Below are 20,827 nucleotides of genomic sequence, written 5' to 3'. Positions count from 1 at the left end.
TATCTTCAAAATGTTTTTAAATCACTAAAACAAGCAACTTGGGAATAAAACTTGAATGACATCTTATGTGGGTGTTTCTTAAGCTTCTGAAAAGAGCTCCAGGTCTCAGCCAGTGTAGCCAACTTTTCCCAACAAAGTCTTACTACTGGGGTACAGTGTTTGTAGCTGTGTGCGTGTGAATATAAATAAAGCCCAGCCTTTTCGCTCCACAAATATGGCCCCAGGGAAAACAGAAGGGAGGGGCATCAGGGTGTTGGTTTTTTTGTTGGTTTTTTAAAAAAAAAAACGTATTTAGGTTCCTCCCCTAGGCTTGGCGCATACATCACACAAGCCCTGCACCAGGCACAAGAGCTCCTTGGTTTTATTTATTCTCTGTATGGCACCAACCTAAACACTCTGAATTGCTTAGAACAAGACTAGGAATCCCTTCCCACAGGATCTAATCAAAATTAAGTGCCTTCTGCCCTAAGGAGCAAGCTGGAATCCACTGGCTCCTCGCATATGCCAGTACATCAGAGCCATGCAGCTAACCCTAGGAAGGCCCTGACCACTGTGAGCCCCAGATATGACAGCAGGGTTAATATCAAGCTATTTTAAAATTACAGTGGCAAAACTAATCTATTATAATGTCAAATTCTCAAGTCGTCTTACAGCTAAGAAGAGCCTTTTGACTAACAGACCACTTTAATGTCTACCACAGTCCTTATTATAACCATTTGCTACTAAAATACAAAGAATAAAAGAACAATAAAGCCTGTGGCAGGGACACAAATGTACCAGAACAGCAGCGTGCAATTTGTAAAGGGACAGAAGAAGAAAGCATCGCAAGAATGCAGCAGCTTCCAGCACTAGTGAGAACCTGCAGGCAAGCAAGCAAGAGCAGCAGGAATTCAGAGAGTAGATGAACAGGCAAGTGCCACAGATTGACAACAAGGGCCAGAAGTGGATTATGATTGGAAGGAGAAAGAAAGATTCAATAGGCCTACTGATGCAGCAATTCCCAGACACGTTCCAGTCTCTGAATATGAAGGAAAATTCCTCAGTCACAGACCTTGGTGTAAAAACATCTGTAGCTCACCCAACCCAGCATGCTGATGTTCTATATATTGGCTGGAAGCTTCCAAACAGAACTAAATTGCAATCTGTACTCCCCATGTTCTCTAGGCTGCTCAAATAATGATCACAAGTGTTCAATTACTCAGGTCCATTTGATCACTTGGTTGCTATACAGGCCCAGCCTAGAAAAGTGAACCAGAAAGTTGCATGTGGATGCTATGAATATTAGAATCATGGAGATAAAAGGTGGAATTACATCACCCAAGTCATCTCTGCCAGGGTCTGATGGTATCATGCAGAACACCTCCTCTTTTGCTACAGAAATGTATTTCTGAATATTTATATGCACCTATTTTAGAAAATGCGTGTATATGTGTATATGTGTATAATATGTATATGTGTATACGTGTATAATATGAATCCCCCCCACAATGAATGTAAACTTCTGATACGTTTTAAGATTCTCAAAAACATTTTAAAGCATATATTTTATTACAATTTTTCAAAACCTCATTAACACCAAGAAACGAATGTCAAAACTATCTCCCCTGGGCAACTCTCACAAAGAGTTTTACATGGATCCTGGGCCGGGTGCACTGTCAATGTAACCATGACAAATTTAGGCCACTGTAAATGAGAATAAGAATCCAGCCCTCAGTCTGACTATTAATAATCACTCTAGAAGGGAAATGAACATTCCAATAGCAAAATGATTTTCCCAGTGTATTTTGCATTACACCACAAGAGGGCGACTTCTATTACGATTATGCAGGTCACCGTATCACTACCTACTCCTATCTTTGTTTAGAAATGTGAAAAATGTGGGTGTACACCTAAGAGACATGTTAATATTTTGTCTTTGTCTACTGATCCCTCCCCTCCTGCACAGAGAGAAAGCCAAAAGCAAAAGGGAACTCTAAGAGGAAAGATCAAACAGATTAGACAGAAGCTAAAGGACAGAGGGAAAAAGAGGAAGATAGGCCAAAGCAGGCTTTGTGGAATTACAACAGGTAAGGGCTACCTGGCAAGCCAGTGCCTGTTGGGTATGGCTGGCTGAGAACTGAGGTATAAGATTCGGTCCTTTGGACTCCACCGTTGCCAGATTCTGATTCTGGGTTAGCTCTCGGCTGGCAGGCGGCTGCAGAGCTGTGCCTGCACTGCTGCTGACTATCACTGATGCTGGGACACTGCTTGTGGTGCTGAGAGCTGTTGTGGCTATGCTGTAGACGGGCAGAGCCATTGGAAGGTGTGGTGGTACTGTGGACTGATTCAGATTGTTCTCCTGCTGCATTTTCAAGGCTGCCGGATAAAATTGCTGCTGCTGCTGGCTCCGATCCTTCTGAAATTTCCAACAAATTTAGCAGTGACCAGATTTATGGATCTTTTCCCTTTCCTATTTTCTGTTGATGTTCACCATCCAACCCCCATCCAATTCAGGCATTTGCTGTAATGGACCTTATTAACAAATACCTCAAACTACTGTCAAGAGCAAATAATTTCTGCTTTTGCTCTTCATCATGCCTGCCTACCGATATTGGTACTATACTTTTCAGGATTCTTGACAGGAACTAGGTTTATGCAAATCCAAGTTACTGTTCAGAAGTGAGACTCTCTTCTCTAAAGATAGTAAGAGTCACTTTATAGCAGATTCTTTCAGGAAACTGCAGAATCCGACCACAGTGAGCAAATTAGTTTATGCTCTCTCAAGAAGACTAATATAAAATGCTTTATACCAGTGTTTTTCAACCGGGGGTACATCAACTCATCTAGTTAGTTGCCTAGTTTTACAAACAGGCTATATAGAATACACTGGTAAAGTCAGTGGAATCTAAAAGTTCATTCAGATAACTGACTTGTTTCTACTCCTCCATATGCCTTATGCTGAAATGTAAGTACAATATTTCTATTCCCATTCATTTACTTAATAATAAGATGGTAGAAAGTCAGCAAGTTTTCAGTAGTAGTCTTCTGTGATATTTTTGAATGTTTTTGTAAGTAAAGAGAAGTTACTCACTTGCCTAGTAATGATGGTTCTTCGAGATGTGTCCCTGTGGGTGCTCCACAGTAGGTGTTGGGCTCACCCCGACACCACAGATCAGAGATTTCCAAGCTGTATCTCATTGGATCGTGCACGCACTGATGTGCACTGGTCCTTCACGTGCTTTTGGTCACTTGCACAATCCAGTCCATGCCAGTTCCTCGACCAAACGCCTTGGGTGCTCCTGAAAACTATAAAGTAGAACTCCGAAGCAGGGAGGAACGGGTGGGTGTGGAACACCCACAGGGACACATCTCAAAGAACCATTGTTACTACACAAGTGGGCAACTCTCTTTCTTCTTCGAGTGGTCCCTGTGGGTGCTCCCAGCAGTGAACCCAGAAAAATGGAAGTGGGTACCAGATTATGTGCAGTTTGCCCCTGAAAGGACAGCTGTCGATAGGTGTGTATCCTCTTCCAACACCTGATGAATCGCATAGTGTCTGGCGAAGGTGTCATAGGATGACCGTGTCACAGCTCTGCAAATGTCCTTCAGGGAAACTCCTTTGAAGAAGGCTGTTGAGGCCGCCATCGCTCTGGTGGAGTGAGCCCTGGGCGGAACTAGCAGAGGGGTCTTACGTAATGCATAGCACATCTTCATACAGGATACAATGTCATTTGAGATTCTTTGTGGTGACAGTCCTTCCCCTTTTGATCTGGGTGAAAGAGACACCAAGAGTCTATCCGTCTTATGGAAGGGTTTGGTTCTGTCTATATAGAAGGCCAGTGCCCTTCTCACATCGAGTGATGAAGCCGTACTTCCCTACTTGAGGTGTGCAGCCTCGGGTAGAAGGATGGTAGATTAATCGGCTCGATGATATGAAACTCTGAAGAGATCTCTAGAAGGAACGCCAGGTGTAGGTGTAGTATCACCACTTTTTTGGAGAAGGTTGTATAGGGTAGAACCGCCATTACCACTGCCAGCTTGCTCACCCTCCGAGCAGATGTGATCGCAAGAAGAATGGTCGTTTTTATGGTAAGTAGGTGGAAGGAAACAGTGGGTAGAGGTTCAAAGGGTGGTCCAGCCAGTGTGTCAGGGAGCAGATCTAAACTCCATGAAGGTGATAACAGCTTCCGCGGGGGGTATAAGTTCACAAGGCCCTTCAGCAACTGTGTCGTAAGGGGATGGGCAAAGACAGTTGACCCTTCCACTGTGTGGCGGAATGCCGATATAGCCGCAAGATAGACCTTTAGTGATGATAAAGAGAGTCCCCCTTGTTTTAGGTCCAGTAGATAATCCAAAATTGTGGGAACCGGGACCTCCGGGGTGGGGTGGGAGGTCAACTGTTTGGACAAAACACCAGGAAGTAAAGTGCTTCCACTTGTACACGTAAGCTTTCCTGGTAGAGGCCCATCGACTGCATTCTAAGACCTCTCCCACTCTTTCTGAACATACTCCCTCCAGGGCACTGAGCCAGGGATTAGCCATGCCTTGAGGTGTAGCGTTTGAGGCTGAGGGTGTCTCAAGATTCCCTGGTTCTGTGTGAGGAGGTCCAGTACAACTGGGAGGGGGAGTGGTGGGCAGCACGACATGCGTTGCAGCGGAGGAAACCAGTGCTGATGGTCCCACGTTGGGACTGTAAGTATCAAATGTGCTCCCTCCCTCCTTGCCTTCTCCAGGACCTTGTGGATAAATACCATAGGAGGGAATGCATACAGCAGGGGGCCCTTCCATGACAGCAGGAAGGCATCCCCTAGTGAGCCTGGGCCGATGCCTGCTCTAGAGCAGTACTGAGGGCATTTCTTGTTGATGTAGGTCACACACAAGTCTATCTGAGGGAACCTCCATGTGTTGAATATACTGCAGAGCAGATCGGAGTGGATTTCCCATTCGTGTGTGAAAGCAAAGTGCCTGTTCAGCTGATCTGCCCTTGCATTGCTGACACCTGGTAAGTATGAGGCTTTTAGGTTATGTTTGCAATGCACCAGTTCCACAGGAGGACTGCCTCTGTGCATAATGCGCGGGATCTGGCCCCGCCCTGATGATTGATACAACACATTGTGGAAATGTTGTTGCTATTGACCCCAACTAGCTTGTGTCGTAGGTATTGGCGGAAGTTCTTGCATGCATTGACCAGTGCTAGTAGCTCCAGTATGTTATGTGCATTGCCATTTCTGTATGGGACCATCGCCCTTGCGCTGACCTGCTTCCCATGTGTGCCCCCCAGTCTATGTGGGAAGCATCTTGAGAAAAACTATGGTTTGCAGTTGCTGAAAGGGCACCCCGACAGCAAATTCTTGGTGTCCATCCTCCATGTCAGAGACTTCTGCACCTCTGCTGGGGGCGACACCTTTTTGTGAGAGGTGTGTATCATTGGCGCATACACAGTCGCCAACCAGTACTGGAGACAGTGAAGATGCAATCTGGCATACCCCAACACAAATGTGGTGGCAGCCATGTGTCCCAGGAGCTGCAAGCAAGTTAATACTTGTACTGGGGGGCTGTACATCAGCACCTGTATCAGAGACTGGACAGCATGAAAACATACAGTAGGAAGATACACTCTCGCTGTGATGGAGTCTAGGTGTGCGCTCCTATGAATTCTATGTCCTGTGTGGGTTCCGTCGTCAGTTTTTAGAAGTTGATGGCTAGGCCCAGGGAGAGGAATGTCTTCGTAGTAATGTCTATCATGTGTAACACGTCTGCCTGTGATGCACCTTTCAAGAGTCAACCAACCAGATACAGGAAGATGAATACGTCCTGCTGATGCAGGTAAGCCGACACTACAGAGAGCGTCTTTGTAAAGACCCTGGGTGCTGAGGACAGGCCAAAGGGCAAGACTCTGTACTGGAAATGTTCTGTACCCACGGTGAAGTGGAGGAAGTGCCTGTGTGTGGGGTGAAGGGTTATGTGCTCCATAAGTCGTGTAAGTCAAGGGCTGCGAACCAGTCCCCATCTCCCAGTGCTGTGACTATGGAAGTAATTGTCATCTTGAAACACTGTTTGCGGAGGTACCAGTCGAGAGACAGTAAGTCTAGGATTGGTCTCCAGCCTCCTGCTTTCTTTGCCGTTAAGAAGTATCGGGTGTAAAAACCTTTCCCCTGAAACTCGTCTGGGACTCTCTACCGCTCCTGTGGAGATGAGGTGGTCTACTTCTTGTTTCAACAGAATCTCGTGAGGGGGTCCCTGAAGAGGGACTGGGTGAGGGGTTTTGGTGGAGACAGGGAGTGGAATGGGATGGCGTATCCCTCAGCAATAATCTCCAGTACCCATTTGTCTGTTGTGATATTTTTCCACTGACAGTAGAATGGTCTGAGGCGATGGTGGAACAGACGTTGAGGTTGTCGCTGGCACTGAATGATGGTCGTGGCATCACAGTACTCAACATAACAGTCAAAATTGCTTCCTGGCTGTCTGTAATGCAGGGATATGGTCTTGCTGGGGACGTCGTCTAGGTGGCCTTTGTTGGTGGTGGTGCCCTTGATCATAGCCTCGTTGGTATTGTGGGCACTGAGATTGATAGGTATAACATCGCTGGTATGAGTAGAATTTCTTCTTCCTGTATGGAGGAGTGTACATGCCCAGCGTTCTGAGCATAGTTCTCGAGTCCTTGCTGGAGTCTGTGGATTCGGCCAACAGCTTTGCCCTATCAAAGGGAAAATCTTCAACTTTCATTTGTAGATCCTTATGAATGCCAGATGTCTGGAGCCAAGACACTCGCTGCATCACCACTGCAGTGGCTGCGGAGCGTGCTGCTGTGTCTGCCACGTCTAGTGCAATTTGGACTCCTGTACACGAGGCCGCGTATCCTTCCAGAACTATCACCTTTAAAACAGGCTTCTTGTAGTCCAGGAGAAAGTCCATGAGGGAGATGAGTCTTGTATAGTAGTCGAAATTATGGTTGGAGAGGTGCGCAGCACAGCTGGCCATGCGTAACAGTAGGGTGGAGGATGAGCATACCTTCCACCCAAATAAGTCCAGTCTCTTTGCGTCCTTGTCTCACACTGTGGATTTGTATTGTGGTGTCTTCGATCTCTGTTGAGAGGACTGCAGCACGAGGGAGTTTGGTTGGGGGTGGTTAAATAAAAACTCCATTCCCCTCGATGGGACAAAATACTTTTCGTCCACCCATTTGTTGGTCGACGGAATAGAAGCTGGGGTCTACCAGATGTTTGTGGCAGCCTCCACGATGGCCCCATCTAGTGGGATGGCAATCTTCGATGGCATGGGAGGTCTCAGATTCTTGAGGAGCTTGTGCTGCTTCTCCTGTACCTCCGCCACCTGTATAATATCCTGGGACTGTGCCACCCTTTTGAACAGGTCCTGAAATTGTTTAAGGTCATCTGGAGGAGATATATCTCCTGGGATGACTACCTCATCTGGAGAGGACAAGGAAGCATCTGCCTGATATGCCTCTATCTGTTCCTCGGACACCTCCTGTGCCTGTTCCCCTAAAGGTTCCGAGGGGAGGTTGATAACCGACTCTGGACCTACTCTCGGTGGGGAGACATGGCCCACCTTAGCAGCAGGGGGTGAGAACTGTCTGTATGATGAACATGGGTGCGGGGATCTATCCCTTGACCTTGAGTAGCTTCAGTGCCCGATGACAGTCTTCACGATGATATGGATGAATGTAGTAACAAGGACATGGTTCTGGTGATGAAGATCTAGAGCGTGAGTGTCATCTATATCTGTAACGATGGGAGGAGTGTGATCTCCAGGATGATGTGGACATAGGTGAAGAGGCTCTGTAGGGATATATATGTAGCTCATGTGAGGCAACAGGTGAAGGATGTCTAAGCCAGGGAGAGGGTAGCTGTAGGAGTGGAGATGGCGGTCTCAGGAAAGGTGGTGGTGGTGGTAATGGCTGTTCCAGTATGTACGTTTCAGGAGGAGAGCTGGGAGAGAGGTGCGATGAGAAGGTCTGGTGATGGACTTCGGTGCTGAATATTAGACCTTGCCTTTCTCAGTTCATGAGATTGATGAGTCAGTGCCGATACAGGTGTTACATCTGGTGCCTGAGATCTCGGTGTGGGTATCGGTACCAGTGGTGCCGCACTCAGTGCCCCAGCCTGCAGCTCTGCACCAATGGAGATCTCCGGCACCTTGGGACCCCGTGCCAACGTGCCCGGTTCTGATGCTCTCGGTGCCAGGAGTCTTGGTGCCACAGTCTCCGGTGCCTGTCGCTTAGGCACCTGTGGGATCTTTGGGGCCGCATCTTTTAAAGTCTGAGCCCCAGGCACTGTCTTCTGCTCTCTGGTTTTTCTGTTGCCCTTAGTAGCATTTCCTGGTTCTGTGCCTCACTTGTCCTGCTCGTAGGTAGCACTGGCAAGGATTGAGTAGGGGATATCTTCTTCCTCTTATAGGCCAAGGAAGTCAAAGAAGTTGCCTTCTGCTTGTGCAGCACCAGGGGCCCTTCCGTATGGGATATCTCAGTTGGCTCAGGCTGAACAGCTTTGTCAAATAAAATCATTTTTAGCCTCATTTCCCTGTCCTTCCTTGCTCTAGCCATCAGTTTAGTGCTGTGAGGACATTTCTGCGGGACATGGGTCTCGCCCAGACAATGAATACCTTTGCTATGGCTGTCCGAGGCAGTCATAGCTTCACGGCATGACTTACATTTTTTGAAGTCCACCAGGAGACATCTTCCTTGTTAAACTACTTAACGAGGTGTAACTTTAACGAGGGTATTTAACAGGTACTAACTTGTAGATAATATTCAACAAGTCTATTGTAGAGATAAGCAGGCCGCAGAAGCAGCTGCTCTTCCCTCTCTCTTCTCCCCTCTTTTTTTTTAAAAAACTATATACAGTAAAGATTTTAAGAACAGGTTTTAAGAGAAAAGTTTTGAAAGGGAACTAGCAAACAGTTACAAATAATGGTTTTATCTCTCTAGGCGTTGGTGCCGAAGCGAAGTTCATCTGCAGCCACTGGTGGTTGAGAGGAACTGGAGCGGACCAGATCGTGCATGTGACTGAAAGCATGAGAAGGTTCGACGTGTATTGGCGCATGCGCAATCCGATGAGATACAGCTTGGAAATCTCTGATCTGTGGCAGCGGGGCGAGCCTGACACCTACAGTGAAGCACCCATGGGGACCACTCGAAGAAGTAGTAGTTTTTAAATGAGATGTACCTTCCTTGGGGATATGCAAAACATATCTGACTCCTCAAGAAGGGACAGTAATCTGGAAAGTTTGAATGGTACTTGTTTCAAGACCTCAGATTACCTTAGAAACATGTTTCTCAACTGGTGGAATGTGTACCCTTAGATGTATGCGGGAGAAATCTGTTTGGTTTGTTTTTGGGAAAAAGGGGTACTTTATTTAAAAAAAAAAAAAAGGTTGAGAAACACTGGTTTACACGGTAAAATAGAAACAAAACACCTCAAAGCCAAGACTTTGGGAGCCATGTCTGAAACTCCATTCTCATTCCACACCCTTCTGAATAGGTAATGCAGCACAAGCAGGGTTCATGGAAAGTCATTTATGCTTTAGATATGTGAAGGTCTTTTCCTCTCCAATATCCAGCAATGTTCACTTTTCTCTCCTAAGGTCACAGCTTTTACAAATTTCTTAGCATCTCAGTGACACTTCCTTCCACAAGCTGCTTTAAGATTTGTACATTTCTTTTCTTGTTCGTAACAATAAACAGTGACGAAAGTAGAAAATTTTAGACAGATAGAGTCACTGTCAAGATCAAAGCCTTGTATTTAAAATGAAATATCCTCACCTTTGTTACTAGCAATATCCAAAATAAAATTACAAATTAAATAACAAATCATCCCCTTAATGTTCACCACCACTGATGCAGTAGGTTTACTATTTGCACTTAGGACAAAGAAATGAGGCTAATCAGTTTCACTATCAATTCTAGTCCCTGCATCAGAGTTCTAAACCAGACCCTGCAGCCTTGGGAGTCATTTAAATTCCTTACCTCACATTCACCATCTGTAAAATGGGGCTAATATTAATTTCTTAAATACCTCACAGGAGTGTTATAACAGATAATTACATGTTTTCACAGAGCTTTGAAAATGTGCAGCACTATATAAAAGAGGTATTTAAATATTAGCTGAGTTTTGTAAACCCCAAAGTGGAACTGATTATGATTGTTAATTATCTGCACTTCTACTTGCTTTATAGGCATTAATTAACGAATCCCCACAATACCTCCATGAGATAGGTATGCACGATTAATACCTTTATTGCTTTTAGAACAGGGTGTTACAACTACAGCAGACTGTCTTTTAATTTAAACAAATTTAATTAAATTGAAAAACATAAAATATCTTTCTGTTCATAATAGGTTATCCTATCCCAAATCCTCCCCACCTTTTAAACCATTACATATATCTGGGGTCCACTTCACCTGACAGTGACCACTTCAATGGATTATGCTGTTAATATATCATAATAGTGCAGCAAGTATATTTAGAGGAATATAAAGACAAAGAAAATTCACAGATGACACTAGTTTTTCAACCTTGAAACTTGCTAGAGGATCATTTGGGCACACTTCACGGAAGGACGGGTAGGAGGGCGGAAGGGTGGGAGAGAACAGAGTGGACAATTCAAATGACATCAGTAGTGTTACGTCCATTTGTGTCAGTGATAAATCTGGCCCATTGTTTTTGGGGAAAAGGGCATGTGTGAGCATGTGGTGGTAAACTGGTAACACTATTCTTAGGTCATAGTTAAGGGGAATTAAAAGAAGAAGATTGTAAACCCCTTTCTTCTCTCTAACGCAGTTCAGTGATTTCAGCAGGCTTTGGATCAAGTCTTCACCACTTTTTAAATTAAAGAATAAAAATACAATGGCTTCAAACTGAAATCCAAAGCAACTGAAAAGCCTTATGTAATCTGACATTATATAAACAGATGAGGTGAGACACGTCTGCTTTGGGTCTACACTCCTAAACAGAGTACATAGTTGACTGCATCAACACTTGTGAAGGTGGAAGATGCTGAACTGCAAAGCCCAGAGGCCTAACTCTTATCCATAGACAGTAGAACACAACCAGTGTCTGTGTAAGTCTTCCCTTGCTAATGCAGCTCTGCAGAGAACTGGGGATAAAGTCTAGTGGAGAGATGGGACCTCAGTCAACATGGCATATTTATTTACTGGCTTCTCTTCTGAGACTGCCAGCCATAGTGGTACCTTTTGTGATCTGGATTCAAGTACCACTGACCCATCTATTCATTCCACAGAAGCCATCAAATGGACAGTAGATGACAACAGCTGCCAGATACTACAAACCTGGGCTACATTCAAAATACATAAAAGGTTACGTATTCATTAACAAATCCCTGAGACCATCTAGTTCTTCTAGTAGTTTTAAATTGTAACACATATCCTAAGTGAGTAAATTTAGGATGGGATAAGCTCTTTTGAAACATAATTTAAAACCAGTTAGTGGTATAATAAAGCATTTACAAAATGTCCTGTCTATGAGGAAAGATTTAGATTATTTAGCCTGACTCCTTTAACTCTCTTTTGTCCTTTTCACAATAAATGAATAATTAATGTGATCATTATAATGTTTCACTTGCCTGTTGCAGAAACATCTGCATGGAATCTTGGTTTATGACTGTTCCAGATGCTGTCTGGCCCAAGATGATCTTCTCTGGACTGGATGCCAAGTTAGGGCTTGGCTGTGAAGTCACAGGTAGCTGTGTGGGCTGCGGAGGAGGTGGTGGAGGAGGCTGCTGCTGCTGCACATTCAACTGAAGCTGAGGTGGAGCTGGAGGCTGGGAAGCAGTCTGGACAGTAAGTATAGAAGACTGGTCGCTGCTTGGCAGCAGACTGGTGCCAGAAGCGGGTTGCGTCTGAATGAGACCTGGACTTTGACTGCTTGTGGGGGCAGATGCTTGAATGCTTACAGTTTGGTTCAGATTCTCAGGGGCATTTAACATAGCAACTTGATTAGGCAGAGTTACACCTTGGATAACTGTCTGCCCAGTCTGACTGATGGCACCACTGGCCAATGAGGCTGCAACAGAGGGCTGACTTTGAGTGGTCAAGCTGCCAGCTAGAGAGACAGGCATCTGGAATAAAGTTGGCTGACCCACCTGACCAGGCTGCAGCTGAATGGGTGCAGAAAGAATGTGAGCAGTGCCATGTGCATTCTGTGATGTAAGCACCTGCCCCAGGTTCAGCTGGCTAGCTATGTTCTGATTGGTGAGGATTTGGGCAGGCAGGGCCTGATTGGTTATCAACTGTCCACCAGGCCCTTGGCTAGCGATGATGTGGGCTTGGCCACTAGGATGCGAAGTTGTTAGGATCTGCCCCCCCATGTTAGCCTGCAAGGCTGAGAGCTGCTGGGGTATCTGAACAGCAGAGGCACCTGCTAACTGCCCAGGAAGAAGAAACTGGTTCTGACCCTGTAACATGGCCTGAGGAACATGCTGTGCTGGGATGACAATACTGCTGCCTTGGTTTAGCAAGTGGACACTCATGGGCTTGCTGAGGGCTTGCTGCTGTGGAGGAGGTTGTTTGAACATGTTGGCAGGCAGCCCTTGAGGGAAGCCAGACAGTACCACATTCTGTCCTGGTTTGCCTGCCATGAAAGTCAGGTTCTGTTGGGCCTTCTGTTGTTGCAGAGCAGCCTCATTCTGGATGGTCAGGGTGGTATTATTGGGACCAAATGGCTTAGGGGTGATCTGGTACAGCTTTTGTTGGAGGACCCCGGTGGGTTTGGGCTGAATGGGTGTGGGGGTTCTGTGGATGATCACATTTTGGGCCTGCACCAGTGGGCTGCTTAAGTTCGACGTGACCGTGAGAGGCTGGGAGCCTTGGGTGGCAGATACATTCCCAAACATGGAGTTTCCATTCAGCGTGGTAGTGGCCACTGAAGGCAGGTTTTTCTGGATGACAAGGCCAGCGTTCTGTGGAGACACCCCAGTGGACGCGAGAGTGACCTGCTGCTGCTCAGGTGCTGTCTGGGTGATGTAACTGCCAACAGGCATAGTGGCCACTTGGGAGGGCTGCACTTGTTTTGCAATGATCTGTTGAGCTGACTGGTTAATGGCCATCACTTGTTGCCCCACTACTTGAATCGGCCCAATTCCCAAAGTCCCACTTGGACTTCCATTAGGCAAGCCCTGAAGGTTGGAAATTGGCTGTATGGTAACATTCCCCAAGCCAACCTGCTGAAGAAATGGCTGAACACTGATGGCCTTGTTAACAACATCAGCTCCCACTGACTGCTGCACCAGTGCTTGATGGGTCAAAACTGCAGGCTGCTGCAACCCAATTAGATCAGTTCCACTGGAGAAAATCTGTGGTGTGCCATCAGAGGCCGTCTGAACCACTGGCTGAAGTGTAGGGAGCTGGAAAGACCCCAGGTCCAGTTCTGCCTCTGCTTCCAGAGTCTGTTCTGTAATGTTAGCCTCCTGCAAGCTCTGCTGGAGAATATCGCAGGGCTGATCTGAGTTCTGAAGGTTCGCTCCACCACCAGATGGTGACCCCAGGATGTCATCTTCTAAGAAGTCTAGGTCAACGCTTGTTGTGGGCTGATTCTGCTCAGTGCTCAGATGGTTGCCAGAGGATTCTTGTACATGCAGCTAAAAGGTTTAAGATTAAAGGGAAGAAAAAAGCATTTAATGCAAACCCATGACAGGATTTTTATTCTTTCTATGCTAAATGATTGTGCATCCTTACTGGGAGCTGTTAAAATGCTTTTTGTGGCTCAAAACAGAGTTCACTGAGATGCAGTCTTGGGTGAAGTGATCCTAATGTAAAGTTTGGGTATCATTTGCTAAATACATTTGTAAACCATCTTGCCATCCCCTCAAAGCACTAAATAAATGCAGAATGTTTCTAAAGGGAATCTGAGGCAAGAGATGAAGCGCCTTGCCTAAAGTCACAGGGTCACTCAGTGGAAGCACAGTAACAGAACTCAATTGAGCAAACTCACAATTATTTTGCATTAGCTATTAGACCTCTCTAGAGCAGTGCTTCTTAAACTTTTTGAGACCACCAAACTTTTGGAACACCAAACAATAATATTTTTACGTGGAACACCTATGAACATTTTCTTTAAAAAAAAAAAAAAAAAAAAAAGTGTTCAGACCAAAGAACCCATCAGCATGCACAGCAAAACCAAAATTAAATAACTGAATTAAGTATCATAGCAATGAAGAATTAACATTGTATCTGGTTTTTATAACAGAAAATATACACCACCCATATATGATATTAAAAAAGTGTCAGATGCTCGCGGCACACCTGCCAATTGTTCATGGAATACCAGTGTTCCACGGAACATAATTTAAGAAATGCTGCTCTAGCACATAAAGGTAAGAAAGGGAGGGGATAGCAACAGAGTCTGGAAATATAACTCATCTTTCCATCAATCAGTTAAATAATGGAATAAAATAGCTGTTGGAAATAGAATTAAAATTTACATACTCCAAAACTAGAAAAATCATTTCTTGCCACTGACATTCGAATTAGCTCAGACATATGACTCCATTGTATTTCAAATATTAATCCATACACCGGCTACCCTTAGACTGCAAGCTCCTCAGAGCAGAGACAGTCCTTGCGTGTTTGGTAAGTGCCTAGCACACAGTGGGCACTATCATAAATAAATAATTACCACACAGTCTAATCCTTAGCACTGGCTCTAGTATGTCAGTGTTTTGTACGAGGCAATTTTGGTTCCATTTGCTTTTGGATCAAACTGAAATTTAACAGAATCTAGCATTTAGATCTGAACTCCTGTAAAAACTTCTCTGCTTTCCAGCAAGTACCACTAACTGTCAGTAGTTTTAATATGAGGCTTTTAATAAATAAAACCAAGCTCAAGATGGTCAGCAAAGGAGTTTAAAAAAATAGCATATTTGGGGAAAACAAAAAATACTGCTCATGTTTCCAATTAGATTTACACAAAATAATCACGTGAGGATTTCCAGGGTCTAACCCAGCAGTGGGCAACAGCCAGCCCACTTGATGCTGATGCTACATCAAGTGCACAGATATGAGCACTTGCAGCTCCCATTGGCTGTGAATTGCCGTTCCTGGCCAATAGGAACTGCAGGAAAGAGTGTCCTGTTCCACACCAATTTGCACAGCTCCCATTGGCCAGGAACGGTGATCTGCAGCCAGCAGGAGCTGCAAGCACCTATACCTGCATAGGCACAGATAAATAAAGTGGCAAGTGGCCCTCCAGGGGTTAACCCTGACGAACAGCATCCATCTTATTGCCCACCCCTGTGTATACCCACTTTTACCCTGTTTTAACTTTACCTTATTTACTGCACACAAAACTCAGCACTCCTACATTAGAAGAAAGAACTAAGAAGGTCCCACAAAGAAATTTTCATGAACGTGTAACAATCAGCCCTATTTTCCCCACAGGCTTTTAAGACAGATGTTCTCATCACACTTCCTTTTTTGCTCTGTTGTATTCTCTGTTCTTAAAGTTTCCCCAGGTTTATAGGAAAAACCAAACACAGAGGCCGTGTCTACACTAAGAGAAATCTTTGAAATAGCCATGCTAATGGCCATTTCGAAGAATACTAATGAAGCGCTGAACTGCATATCAGCAGATAGGCATAAGAGATTTCGAAGTTCGCGGGGTCCTTTCGAAAAGGACCCCGGTCTGGATGAGCCACACAGGAGTGAAAAGCAGCAATTTCGAAGTGCCGCAGCTGGGGGCATGCTCATGAGGCGCTGAATATGCATTTCTGTGCCTCATTTGTATCTTTGAAATGGCCATTAGCTTGGCTATTTCAAAGATTTCTCTTAGTGTAGACACAGCCAGAGAGAGCCCTATGCATATAAACTCATTCCCTGCCCGCCCCCCCACATATGGGGCACACATTGAACCCATTTGTTCTTCCCTGCCCCGACTTTTAAGATTTTGGGAAATACTCCATGCATCCTGTGTAATTTACTGACACCGGAAAATAGATTTATTAAAAACAAAAATGTGAAACAATAAGATGCAGGTCTCTAATATGAATTTACCAAGCAACAATTAAAAAAAGATCTATTATCAGTACATACCCCAGCACCTTCAAAGAAGGCACTGGCTGCATCCCCTGTGTTGTCAAGGAGATCATCACTGTCAATCTGCAATTAAAAATATTTCATTTACTTTACTTAGATAGAATATACTGAATTCAGTGCTGACACGGTGGATGGTGCAGGCTGACAATCACAGGAGAGAGATGAACGTTCTCCCTATCCGCAGAGCTGGTACACCACTGGCAGCAATTGAGCAAGCTTCCTTCACATGCACTGGCCTCAGCCAACCTTCCTCAAAGTTCACATGCAGAGCCCCAAATCAAGAGGTGAGAAGGTAATTCTCTCTGGAGCTCATTCAAAACCTGGCTTCATTGCTGAAGCTGCAAACAAGTACCAGCTGTAGTGCTAGATCTACTAAGGTAGACACATACCTCCTATGAGGAAAGACAACAAATTTATTTTGCTCAGGCTAGCAAACAATAACTAAAAGACAGGAATTTATGACTGCTAGCAACATAGGTGATTAGTTTGGGCCCCTCTCTCGCAAATTGTTATATGCCTGACAGACTATTGTGTGTATATAGCTCTGATCACTTCAATGGGTCTCTGCATGAAGCAGAGCTTGAAGGTTTATATCCTTAGAGACAAAAAAATTCCAGAACCTATGACCAACTCTTTGGGCTACCTAATCCCTTCCCTCTTTTTAAAAAGAAGAGAGACATTCAGAAGTTAGGGTTTTTTCCCCCTTTAATTTAAACTTCACTGTAAAAATATTTAAATTTTAATATTTTAAATTAACAAAACAGTAAAAGTCACTACTCACTTTTTCAGATCCATGTAAAAAATCATTCAAAGCCTGAGGATCGCTGCAAAACAACATATGAAATTGTTTAAGGAGAGAATGTACAACCCAAAATTTCAACTGGGAAAAAAAAAAAAAAAGACATCTCTCTAAAGAATATATTGAAATAACTGGGCATTCGCTTGCATTCTGATTGGTGGAAATGTCAGTTTGCAGCTAAGGGATCATTGTTTTATTGACAGTCATTCCTCAGCTGCACTATAGTAGCCAGTGTTCAGTTCAGATTGCTTCTGTGGTGGCCAAGGATTCCTTATATAGCAGAGGTGGCCAAACTGTGATTTTTTCACTGCTAAAGTAAAGAGCCTCCCAGCAGTGTTCTCTGTGAGCTGAGCACTTAGGCAGCAACCTAATACAGATTCAGGTTCTGCTCAGCTTATTAGCAAACACCCACAGTTGGCATCATTTGTTTTTGCTGGAGGTGCACATGCACAAATACCTGGGTGTACATAAGAAAAATTATTCTACACAGGGATGGAAAAACTTAAGCGAGAACATTGCCCCCCGCCACTCACTCAGGACTGCTACTTTGATGGGGAGTAATGAGGTAGGGGCTTCAACCTCACAAGACACACTTGCCATGGCTTGGGGTTTCGGCAGGAGCAAGGCTAAATCCCCAAGCCCTGGCAGGTGTGCCAGGGTTCTCAAACAGAAGATTATTGCATGCAGCTTGGAGGGTCAGTAAGTTTTACATACACTGCATTGTCAGGAGCCACATAAAATCCATGAGATTCTATCATAAAAAATATTGCATTCAGGTGTCAATATGGAACTGGGAACCATATGGATGCTCTGTCCACCTCCTGGACAGAGCTGTTGTGGACAAATTTTGAATGAAACCAAGTACATCCCATATCCCAGAACAGGGGCTCTCAAACTCCAATTCACTGAGAACCCCTTCTGACAACAAATATTACTACATGACCCATGACGGGAGACTGAAGCCTGAACCCACTTGAACCATGACACTTTGGCTAAGGGGGCCACAAAGACCAAGGTCTTCAGACCAGGCCGACACCTATAACCTGATCCCTGCCACCTAGCACTGAAGACCTCAGTCTTTGGCTTCAGGTGGTAGGATCCACAGTTTAGCTTCAAACCCAGGCCCCAGCAAACTGAAGCCAAATTGTGTGACCCCATTAAAATGGGTTCACAACACACCTCGGGGTACTGACTCAGTTTGAGAACTGCTGTCCTAGAACTTGTTTACAAATTTAACTTTTACGTAAGATTTCAACCATCTAAATTAAACAACCAATAACATACATAACTATATGCCCTGTTTTTACACTACTTAAATATACTCCACCAAAATTTACTGACAGTAAATGGTGATATTTCTTTTTAGCCTCCTTTGTCACAAACATACTTTTATTTCTGGTCTCCTGTTATTTCTGCAGAGCCCTACTTATCAAGTCACAGACAACAATTTTATGGCTATGTCTACACTAGCCCAAAACTTCGAAATGGCCATGCTGTTAGGAATAAGGGGATTTCAAAGTTGCCAGGGTCCTTTTGAAAAGGAGCCCCGTCAGGACGAGCCGCGCAACGGTGAGCCGCGTCATTTTCGAAGTGCCGTGGCTGACGGCATTCTAATGAGGCACTGAACATGTATTTCAGCGCTTCATTAGTAAACTTAGAAATGGCCATTTGCATGGCCATTTCGAAGTTTTGGGCTAGTGCAGACGTGGCCTATAATTGCAATAATCCCTTTTGGAAAATTGTCCAACACTGTAATTAACAAGCAGTTTGCCAAAACATTAACTGTTCTGCGTTACTAGCTACCTTCTTTCACTACGCACTTCTCCCAGCAAGCACTTTGTAACAGAGCAGCGATACTGAAGATAGCTGTACATTTTTAAGCATATATGTGATAGTTACTGGTAAAATACCACAAAAATTAGATAGATATATCCAATATGCTTTACATAGAACAAATGAAAAACAGAATGTGCATGAGTTAAACTGTTAACGTCTAGTTCCCTATAAGAAATTGGCTGTGCAAAATGTTCTCAATTAAACCTACACGAACAAACAAAAAATAAGTGAACAAAACCATAAAAGTTTCAAACAAGAAAATCAGGGCTGATTCAGCCAAAAACTCACTGCAGCTAAGAAACCTTTCAGGAAAATCTAAGACCCATTTATGGGTCATGAATTTAATACAGAATTCAATCTGATACATTCTCCTTTGAGTTTTGAATTATGGTTTGGGTTCATTGACAAGTGAAATCCTGGTGATATAAGCAGATTAAAAAAAAAAAAAAAAGGCCTGCAGGGCCCCCTTTGAAGAGAGAGATTTTAGTTTCACAAAGTTTGTTATAAAATTTTCACATAAAATTATTTTTGTTTGTTTGTTTGCAGGAGAGTTTACATTGTCATAAGTTTCAGAGAGGTAGCTGCATTAGTCTGTTTTAGCAAAAACAAAAAGGAATTATTTGGCATCTTAAAGACTAACACATTTATTAGGGCATAAACTTTAATGGGATGAGGCTCACTTTACCAAATGCATGAAGGAAAGAATTAGATGGCAGGAATACAGACATACATACAGAGATGGGAATGTTGCATCAATGTTAATGAGGCTAATTCAAACAGGGTGGATGTGGCCTAGAATATCCCTATTCAGGGCTCTAGAAGTCTGCCTGTTACCCAAGATCTCTAAGCCTGGAAATCCTGGACGACCAGGTATCTCAGGCACTGGCACTCTTACAGCAGGACTGTCTGGCTATGTAGACTCTCTTCTCAGGTGCTACGCTACCAGCACTCCCAGTTATTTTTGAGGCATTACTGACTTTCTGAGCAAACTACAATCCATTAGTGATCTTCTAGGAAAACACTATCCTGGCCAATATGGATGTAGAAGCTCTCTACACCAACATTTCACACACTGATAGACTATAAGCCATCACAAACTATATCTCCAACGATGCCATGGCATAGCTGGTTGCTGAGCATTGTGACTTTGCTCTCACCCACAATCATTTCAAGTTTGAGGACGATTTATACTTTCGAGTCAGTGGCACTGTTTTGGGTACCGCATGACCCCAGAGTATGCCAACATTTTTATGTCTGGCTTAGAACAAAGCTTCTTCAGCTGTCGTCCGTAAGTGCCCATCTCTATGTGCGCTACATTGATGACATCTTCATTATCAGGACTTACAGAATGAAGGCCCATGAAGAATTCCACCATAATTTCAACAATTTCTACCCTACCATCAATCTCAACCTTGATCAGTCCACACAAGAGATCCACTTCCTTGACACTACAGGGCAAATAAGGGATGGTTACATAAACAGCATTCTACACCAGAAACCTACTGACCACTATACTTACGACAACTTTCACCTAGATTGCACCACACAATCCATCATCTGTAGCCAAGCCCTAAAATACAACTGTATTTGTTCCAATCTCTCAGGCTTTGCCTACACTAGAGCATAAAGCCAATCTTAATTCACTTAGCTTGATTTTACAATGTGACTGTTTTCACTGCAAATACTAATAGGTCTATTTTAAGGGGCCCTAAGGTCAACTTGCTCACCTTCCCCTTCCCAGACAGAGTACCACCAAGTCAGAATTTAAAAGGTTGAATTAATTCTAGTGTGGAAACAGCATAACTTTAAATAGATTTTATTGGCCCCCAGAGGTATCCCACAATGCCCCAAATGTGTCTGTTCTGGCCAATTTCACTTCTACTGCTCTTGCGGTGTGCAGGAAGAAGGTAATAGGAAGCTTGGCAATTTGAGTTCATCTTCTTTCTGGCCAGCGTGGCTAGCAGACCTTAGATGCAATTGTGTCTAGCCAGGATTTCACAGGGTCGCAAAAGAGCCCCAGCATGGAGCCATCAGGAGATCCAGGATCTCATTTCTGTGTGGGTAGATGAATCTGTGCTGAGTAAACACCAGGGACACAGCAGTTTTGGGTGAATAAGTCAAGACACTCCAACCCCACTACCACA

The 20,827-nt window shown here is 44.2% G+C and overlaps 1 protein-coding gene across 3 annotated transcripts in view; it reads right to left on the bottom strand.

The window, feature by feature from the left end:
• Window positions 1-20,827, bottom strand: part of BICRA (BRD4 interacting chromatin remodeling complex associated protein) — a 157,967-nt gene that overhangs the window by 26,679 nt on the left and 110,461 nt on the right. For all 3 annotated transcript variants that reach the window (XM_075016531.1, XM_075016534.1, XM_075016532.1), the window contains 4 exons: window positions 16,830-16,872; window positions 16,046-16,111; window positions 11,584-13,596; window positions 2,078-2,395 (listed from right to left, as the gene is read on the bottom strand). In XM_075016531.1, the coding sequence (XP_074872632.1) occupies window positions 2,078-2,395; window positions 11,584-13,596; window positions 16,046-16,111; window positions 16,830-16,872 (2,440 nt within the window). The remainder of the gene's footprint in view (window positions 1-2,077; window positions 2,396-11,583; window positions 13,597-16,045; window positions 16,112-16,829; window positions 16,873-20,827) is intronic.

Source organism: Carettochelys insculpta, chromosome 22 (genome assembly GCF_033958435.1).
Source record: "Carettochelys insculpta isolate YL-2023 chromosome 22, ASM3395843v1, whole genome shotgun sequence".
Lineage (NCBI taxonomy): Eukaryota > Metazoa > Chordata > Testudines > Carettochelyidae > Carettochelys > Carettochelys insculpta.
This window is presented reverse-complemented; position numbering and strand designations above follow the sequence as displayed.